This window comes from Berghia stephanieae, chromosome 1, assembly GCF_034508935.2.
Source record: "Berghia stephanieae isolate SIO BIC M18660-M18661 chromosome 1, UCSD_Bste_1.3, whole genome shotgun sequence".
Classification (NCBI taxonomy): domain Eukaryota; kingdom Metazoa; phylum Mollusca; class Gastropoda; order Nudibranchia; family Aeolidiidae; genus Berghia; species Berghia stephanieae.
The window spans coordinates 135,123,982-135,133,630 of NC_088360.1; the positions used below are offsets into that span (position 1 = coordinate 135,123,982).

A 9,649-nucleotide genomic window follows, 5' to 3' on the forward strand; every position below is an offset into this window, starting at 1 on the left:
TAGATCTGGCAGAAATTACTTTGCGATAGACTAGAATCCTACCCAAAGGGTAGATGCAATCTTTATTGTCCGTTCACCGGGAAAGAACGATTAAAATTCGATTCCAAGCACTTTACATTTCTGAAGGACTAATTTTCATGTTCAATTCAAGAGGGAGTTTAGGAAATATTGAATTAGTGATAAGACAAAAGAGAATGGTACATTCCCTATCTATCTGTATGAGCTTCACTAGCAGCTTGTCAGATGAAAAATAATATGCCCTTCCGCCACGACATCTTCAGATACCGTCGCCTCGGCATTCAATGAAGGAATATATATAATTCATTAAACAAAATGTCTGATGTCAACAGGAATCACCAATGTTGTCCAAGTGAGCAAGTTAATAATCTTGCCCCAAGGAAAAAAACGAAAGCGCCTGAAGCGGGGCTCGAACCTGGGACCTTCCGGGTCACAGTGTAATGCCTTAACAACTCGGCCACTTCGCCCCCCAGGGACAGCATGAAAAGTATTATTTTAAGATTTGTTCTATTTTGTTTTAAAAACCTAAATGATGAAGCACCTGACTATATCAAAGACTTATTAGATAAACACTAGATGTACCAAATAGGAATTTACGATCCTCGACTGACAAAACGAAGCTTACTCTTAGAAAAGAAAAAAATAAAATAAAATAATATTCCCTATATTCATCCCATAGGGGAAATATTACTCTAGGGTCTATTCCAATGAAAGACTGGAATAACCCAGGCGTCAGCCGCAGTGCAGCGCCGCAAATTGAGCTGGGGCGAGGTGACATGCTCAAGGCCACACAGAGCAGCGGCGGGTGATCGATCTTGGTACCTTTCGGGTTCGAAGCAAAGACCGAACTGCTGAGCCACGCTGCCCCCAATTTTAATGATAAATTTTATGGCAGCCGCTCTTTTACCTGTGTGAAACGACTTTCCGAGAAGGATTAGAGAAACAAAATCTGTTAATAGTTTAAGATCAATGTTAAAGCACTCCCTTTTTTATCGTTACATTTTTTTGATTTTAATACATGATGACATGCACTGCTGCTATTGATATCATTGTGGTATACGTTTTTATATGTGTGAATTTTGTCAATTTATTTGTCACGTGCATTGACCATTACATACACAGTGATGAAAATGCGCAATATAAATGTCACATATTATTATTATTATTATTATTATTATTATTATTATTATTATTATTATTATTATTATTATTATTATTATTATTATTATTATTATTATTATTCGAAAAGAGAAAACCTTTGGAGAAATAAGACCATGGTCCGGAGTTTTCCCAGATTCTCTAGCGCCTAATGGACGTAAATTCCGTACTCGGATGTCTCAAACAATGATTTCCTAAATCATTGTAAAAACCAATAGATGTCTTAAAATGTGTGCGGCTATGTGATAGTGTGGTATAACACTAGCTTTCGGATCGAAAGGTCCTAAGTTCGAGACCCGCTCTGAGCAGCGCATAATTGAGTACTTGGAAAAGTCTCTTTACTCAAAATATTCTCTCACTGTACTTAGCAGGGCTAAAATGAGTACCTGGCCGTTAACAGCGTTGTAGCTGTCGGAAAATATTGTAATAACACCTAAAGGGAAGCTATGATAATATCTCATCCTACTTGATCAGTGTTGCTGTTGGTCAGGGACCTCTTGTAAAGCGCTTTGAGCACGTTTGGTGGATATTGCTCTATATAAAAGCTCACTTAAAAAAAAAAAAAAAGAAAAGGATGTTGGTCTCTGTATATTTAATATGTAACCGTATATTTATTTACACACAGATAATAATATGACAACAATCGAAGAAAAAAAAACAATATGTATAGTACAGTGTCAAACATTTAAAACATCATCTCAAATGCTCAGCTCTTCTCTTTGCCAGAGGATCAAATTAATCTCAAATCTTCTTTCTGGTCAGGAGGTCGATGGTTCGAAGCCCAGTTGAAAACGGCTGATATTTGGGGATAACATACATTGTTCCTTCTGTTTTGCCTGGCAAAGGTTTTATACATTTTGTTATTATTATTATTATTATTATTATTATTATTATTATTATTATTATTATTATCATTATTATTATTATTATTATTATTATTATTATTATTATTATTATTATTAGTAGTAGTAGTAGTAGTAGTAGTAGTAGTAGTAGTAGTAGTAGTAGTAGTAGTAGTAGTAGTAGTAGTAGTAGTAGTCCTCCAGAGCCGCAAGGCCCGTGAATCCGGAGTTTATCCCGGATTCTATAGCGTGAAACGGACAATAGCAATTGCTTGCTATCCTTTGGATAGGACGCTAGTCTATCACAAAGTACTTTCCTTTCCGCCAGATCTAACAGACCCAGCTACACAATCACTTCCGGGGGGTACAGGGGGGCGGGGGGCGGGGGGGGGGGTGTCAGATAAAATCTCGACTGAACCCTGGATCGATCTCGGTCCCTTTGCATGTAAAGCGATTGCTCTACCAACTGAACCTTACACTTTGTTTATATTTTGTTTAGATTAGATTAGTAAACAAAACAAAATATGTGGACGGATTTTCAATTTGAGCAGATAGCCAAACGGAATGGATTCTCCATACAATCAAAGCAGACGTTTCGGGTTTCCCCTTTGTCAACAAAACATGATGAATAAATACACTTCAGTCATAATTCACTATTCTGTAATATCTCATTTGTCTTAAGTGTTTCATTCATCGTGTTTTGTTGACAAAGGAAGGGAAAATCCGAAACGTCCAAATTATCTGTCTTCGTTAATATCATTAAAGCTTCCATTACTTTTTGACTTTTTAAATTTATTTTTTCGAGTTTCACAAAAAACGTGAGCTTTTATATAACGCATTATCCACTAAATGTGCTCAAAGCGCTTAACAAAGGGTCCCTGACCAACAGCAACAGCAACACGTAGACAACGCTGTTAACGGCCAGGTATTCATTTTACCCCGGAGTACTGTGAGAGAATGTGAGTAAAGAGCCTTTTCGAAGGACTCAACTATGCGCCAAGCGAGGCTCGAACCCAGGACCTTCCGATCCCAAGCGAGTGCCATACCACAAGACCACATAGCCTTTTTGTTTGGGGGGTGGGGTTAGTTTATTTGAGGCAATGTGATCTAGTGGTATGACACTCGCTTTCGAATCGGAAGGTTCTGGGTTCGAGGGCATAGTTGAATCCTTGGAAAAGGCTCTTTACTCACATTCTCTCACCGTACTCAGGTGCAAAATGAGCACGTCTAGCGTTGTCTTTGTCCAAAAAATTGTAATATCGCCTAACAGGCGTCATGTCCCGTCCTGCATGTTAAATGTTGCTGTTGACCAGAGACCCCTTGTAAAGCGCTTTGCGCACATTTAGTGGATATTGCGCTATATAAAGCTCAATTTATTTGAATTGTTTCATCGCAGTGCTGGTCACTGTCCTGGGTCTCACTGTCCATTCTGAAGGATTGTTCATTTTTGGGCGTCGTGATGTCATCTCCTACGTTATATGCCGCTTCACCTATCTCCATTCCGTCCTGGTGCTGCTCTTTCACCGCCTTGTCTTTTCCTCGTTGCTGCTGAGCGTGTCTCCATTTCATGCGTCTGTTTTGGAACCAGACTTTTACCTGAAGAGAAATGAATTTATCATTGAAGCATTAAGAAATTAGTCCCAAGAAGGAGATGGAAATACATTTCTTTATTCCAACCCTCACAATGGAAAATAACAAAGACCTGAGTGACGTCAACTTCGTTCTATCTATATCCGGCTGGCGGATGTGATGCTTTTTTTAACTAAAGTCAAAACACCAATAATGAGCACTCAAACACCTTAGCTAGGCATAATATTGTTACTGTCTTTTCTAATATTATTATTGTCTCAGTAGGTTATTTTTAAAAAATGAGCTTAAAATAGCGCAATATCCACTAGATGTGCTCAAAGCGCTTTACAAGGGGTCCCTGGTCAGCAGTAACATTTAACATGTAGGACGGGACATGAAGCCTGTTAGGCGATATTGCAATTTTTCGGACAAAGACAACGCTGTTAAGGGCCAGATACTCATTTTACACCTGAGTACGGTGAGAGAATGTGAGTAAAGAGCCTTTTCCAAGGACTCAACTATGCGCTGAGCGCGAGGCTCGAACCCAGGACCTTCCTATCCGAAAGCGAGCGTCATACCACTAGACCACATAGCCGCACCTTAGCTAGGTATAATATTGTTACTGTCTTTTCTAATATTATTATTGTCTCAGTAGGTTATGATAACTTTACACATAACGCCATTTCTCAAACAAACTGTTGTTTTACTTTTTGATTGGTTTTTTTCTCAGCCATTAGTTACGAGTGGTGAGCAAATATCATGATGTGACCTGCTTTTACAGTATTAGCATTACTGTGGTTAGCACCAAAAACATGCTAAAATCGATGGTCTCGTGTTATAACGAAATATACTTATTTTTCATTTTGGCCAGAAAATATATGTGCCCCTCGAGTTCCGGTCGACTAAAATTACATTATAATACCTCCATTTCATTTATTATTTTTTTTTCGTGTCCTTTATGACGTAAGCATGCATCAAAAATCTATAACTGTACTTAAATGAGGCATCAATCGTGGTTCTTGATCTGCGTTAAAAGTGATGATGTAGTTACACACACACACACACACACACACACACATCACACACACACACACATATACACACACCATGTAAGAACAAGCACCTCGTATGGAGTAAGAATTTTTTCTTCGGACATTATTCAGGATTACGCCGACTGAGGACGTGGAATAAGCCCACAGAAACGAACGTTTCGGCCATATGATGTGAGTGACAATTTGTATTCTATATATATATATATATATATATATATATATATATTATATATAAAGAGAGAGAGAGAGAGAGAGAGAGATTGGGAGAGAGAGAGATAGAGAGAGATAGATAGAGAGATAAATATATTGAGTGAGAGGTATATATATATATATATATATATATATATATATAGAGAGAGAGAGAGAGAGAGAGAGAGAGAGAGAGAGAGAGTGAGATAGACATAGAATGAGAGATAGATAGATAAAGAGAGATACACACAGAGAGAGAGAGAGAGAGAGAGAGATTTATTGATAGAGAGAGAGAGTGTGTGTGTGTGTGTGTGTGTGTGCGTGAGAGAGAGAGAGTGATAGAGAGAGAGATAGAAAGAGAGAGAAGGAGAGAGAGAGAGAGGGGGGGGGGAAGAGAGAGAGAGAGAAAGAGAGAGAGAGAGGGAGAGAGAGAGAGAGAGATCGAGAGAGAGAGAGAGAGAGAGAGTAAGACCCCGCCTTGGTCAAATCGAAATAGGTGCAGTGATATTTTCAATCCACTTCACTTCAATTGTTTTTCCTTCGTTCTTCTAAATTTCAAATTCATTCCTTGTTTTATGAAGGATTGTTGAACGAGAAGAGGTTGAGAAATAAGATTAAACCACTTTTATTGGGTAATAAATAAAAATTAATAATAATGAAATAAAATTCCCTTTATTCATCCCATAGGGGAAATTCGTCTCTAGGGTCTATTCCAAGGGAAGACTGGAATAACCCAGGCGTCAGCCGCAGTGCAGCGCAGCAAATTGAGCTATGGCGAGGTGACTTGCTCAAGACCACACAGCGTAGCGGCGGCTGATCGAACTCGGTACCTTTTGGCTACGAAGCAAAGACTGTACCGCTGAGCCACGCTGCCCCATTTTAATCTAAGATTTTCACTCGTCGAGCTCGAGAAAATCTTAAATCAAAACTCGTGTTTAACTCACTCAACCCCAACACCGACTATATCCGTAGTTTATCCAGGTTACTTTTACCCCTTGCCTGTTTATTACATTTTTCTGAGACAAATTATAGGCGTAGTATCAAAGATAATATTTTTGGTTTTTGCACGTTGATGGTAGTTGAATAAAACGGTCTATCTACATGCTAATTTTTAATACATTTTTTTCCCATTTTGAAAAATAGCAATCATCTCTAAGATTGACTGAGTTAAAACCCAATTAACGTTTTATACTCATGCTCATCTTGTATACAAGTCGCATTCTGCTATAAAAAAGTCAGTTGGGGAAAAGTAATAGTAAATATTGTCCTAAATAAGGAAAGATCACATAACCCCGACCTGCCTACTGCTACAAAAATTTCGTAGAACTACGAATTGTTGGCTCCCAATTGGCAATTATATAAAGATTTTTATTCCAAAAGGCTTCTTAAAAACAAAGATTTGTTGCCAGAGACTGTATATAAAGGATGTTAAAGCATTAATTTCATGTATGTAAACACAAATTCCCCCCCCCCCTCCCTGAAAAATACAATGTTTTCACATTCCAATTAGGCAGGTCTGCATAACCCCGAAACACAAAACGCTAGAAGGATGGTAATTTTTTCCTTTTGAACATCGGAAAATATGTGTGAGTAAAAATGCAAATTAAGATTTAGAAAAAAAAAAATTCTAAAAGAATTATTCCACAATGGTACAGAGGCTGGCCTTTCCTGATCTTGTCGACAACATTGCAGTTTAGTAATCAATTGTGTGCTTTTTATGGACAGGAGAAATAAAAAACTAAAAAAATAAAAAAAAAAAATTTAAGGAAAGAAAATTCCCTTTATTCATCCCATCGTCTTCAAGAAAGCGTTTTGTCTCTAGGGTCTATTCCGAGGGAAGACTGGTATAACCCAGGCGTCATCCGCAGTGCAGCGCCGCAAATTAAGCTAGGGCGAGGTGACTTGCTCAAGGCCACACAGTCAGCACAGCGGCGGGTGATCGAACTGGGTACCTTTCGGGTACGAAGCTAAGACCGTACCGCTGAGCCACGCTGTCCCCTTGAGAATAGAGTCCAGTAATAATTGGATTCAGTAGTCTGATGTCACGCCACCCGGCAACGGCGGCCATCTTGGTTCTAAACAAAGAAAATCATTACTTTTTATTCTTCATGCTGGCTAGAACTTTTCATATGCCTTGTGATCAGAATGTGTAAAAGTCAAAACATGATCAAATCTATGTTTTTTTTTTCCCCTCTGGATACGTTTTTATGCTCGCCGGAGAAATATTTCATACGGGCGTCCGCCATTGTTCCGATAGTTTAGAGCCAGTGTTAGTAAGTTACCATGCGTCATTAGGAAGGAAGTGACGTTACGACTGTTGAAGAGTATTACCTGAGCATCTGTTAATCCCAACATGTTGGCCAGTTGTCTTCTGTCCAGTTTGGTGACATATTTCTGGACTTCGAACCTTTTTTCCAGACCTTTCCGTTGAAGGTTGGAGAACACGGCCCTTGACCATGAACGTTTTCTCTTATTCTGGCTGGAGTTGTAAGCATCCGTGCTGAGGACGGAGTATGGGCCTGAAAAAGAAAAAAAAATATTTTAACAAGTAGTCCTTCAGAGCCATTGGAAACATTGAGCCGGGGTTTATCCCGGTTTCTATAGCGTGAAGCTGACAATAGCGAATTGCTTGCTACCCTGGATAACACGCTAGACTATGCAAAATACTAAAAGATCTAAATACCCAATCACTGCTGGGTGCAGAAGGGAAAGGGGGGGGGGGGAGGTGAGATCTAGCTACCCAATCACTGCTGGGTGCAGAAGGGAAAGAGGGGGGGGGGGGAGGTGAGATCTAGCTACCCAATCACTGCTGGGTGCAGAAGGGAAAGAGGGGGGGGGGAGGTGAGATCTAGCTACCCAATCACTGCTGGGTGCAGAAGGGAAAGAGGGGGGGGGGGGGGTGAGATCTAGCTACCCAATCACTGCTGGGTGCAGAAGGGAAAGAGGGGGGGGGGTGAGATCTAGCTACCCAATCACTGCTGGGTGCAGAAGGGAAAGAGGGGGGGGGGGAGGTGAGATCTAGCTACCCAATCACTGCTGGGTGCAGAAGGGAAAGAGGGGGGGGGGGGGGGGAGGTGAGATCTAGCTACCCAATCACTGCTGGGTGCAGAAGGGAAAGAGGGGGGGGGGAGGTGAGAGACTTCAAAATAAGCTAAATTTGGATCTCAGTATCTTTGCTTGTGAAACAAGTGCTCTACCATCTGAGCTATCGAGACCCCTCACCCCCCCCCCCCCCCCCCCCCCCAATCGTCTTCAAGAAAGCGTTTTATCTCTACTGGTGTGTGTTTAAGTGTGTGTGTGTGCGTGTGAAAAATGTTGTTGAAAGATGCTGTTTATTATTGTTTTTATTATGATAATTATTATTATCATCATCATCATCATCATCATCATCATCATCATCATCATCATCATCATCATCATCATCTTCATCATTATTATCCGTGAAGTCCCAGGTTTGAATGTTTTTGCTAAGACGAGGGTCATTTAAATCGATCGATATTTGAAGGACGAGTTTTCTGGCCAAATTTCTAAATATTGTGTTTTTCAAGAGTACAGTCGACAGGTTCAAAATATCAATTATTGACTTTGGGATGTAAAGGGAAATAACTCCGTAAATGATATGAAAACAATTTAAATGACACAGTTATGTCCCTTTATGTCTTTATCCCGACGTGATTATTTTCGTATTTGTGCACAGGAATGATGGTTGCAATCAGTTCCGTGAATCACTTATGAAATCTTATATATGCTGCATTGAAATTAAACATTTTCATCACCAACTTCGTCATTACCGTCCTCATTCTCATTTCTGTAATCATCCAGACAGCACAGTAAATTTCATGTTAAATATTTTCATATTTTTTTTAAGCTGTTATATTTCTCTTTGTTAAAACCTCTTTAAAATTGAAAATAAGTCTCATTTTAAAATTTTTTAATCGGTTGGCCTAACAAGGTCCACAATACCACGATGAGAGAATGTGAGTAAAGAGCCTTTCCAAATGATTCAGCTATGCGCCGAGTGAGGTTCGAACCCAGAACTTTCCGATCCGATATGAGCGAGTATCATACCACAAGACCACATAGCTGCACAAAGAGAAAAAAAATATGGTAGTTTAATGAATTAATGAAGTTGTAAAACACCAAGAACCTCTCGGTTAAATAGTCTGCATGCTATAGAAAATGACAGTAACCATCAACGTGCACTTAATTGTAGGTCTGATAACCCAATTCCTTATGGGCTCATTGTTGTTATGGAACTCTAAAAAAAAAAATGACGCAAATTATTGTCCATTACAACAATGTTAAACTCGGCCCATATTTGGATTCGGATGTCAGACCTGCTTATATGTATACGTCGGTAGCTATCCTTTTGCTTATTCTTTTAGTTATCTATTTATTTATTTATCTATTTATTTATCTACTCATTTATTGTCTAAGCTGTGCTATTTTTTTTATTGACATACACTCCTGGGCAATGTTGAACAAAAAAAACCCCCAAACTTCAACATTTGTGTGGCTGCTGAGAAAAAACGGAAAGATGCGCACATTGAGTTATGTATGCAGTGGTGTAGACTACATCTTTCTGATCATTCACCACTTTAAATTTTCTTTCTATGTCTATAAGAAACCCAAATTATGAATATTTATTTCTGAATAAAATTTGTTGCTGTGGGAAACACTTTATCTTCGATTTTGGCTCATATCTCAAATCGAAGCTTGTCGCATCTTCCCGGTTTTTCTCAGCCAGCCTCACAATAGGATCCGATAGTCTGATGTCACGTCCGCCCAGCAACTAGCAGCTTGGTTCTCAACAAATAAAAA

General features: G+C 39.3%; 1 protein-coding gene across 1 annotated transcript in view; it reads right to left on the reverse strand.

The window, feature by feature from the left end:
* Positions 1-1,663: 1,663 nt before the first annotated feature.
* Positions 1,664-9,649, reverse strand: part of LOC144965588 (uncharacterized) — a gene marked incomplete in the record, with an annotated part of 9,215 nt that continues 1,229 nt past the window's right edge. Inside the window, 2 exon segments of the mRNA XM_078901100.1 lie at positions 1,664-3,614; positions 7,160-7,347. Coding sequence (XP_078757226.1) covers positions 3,387-3,614; positions 7,160-7,347 — 416 coding nt within the window.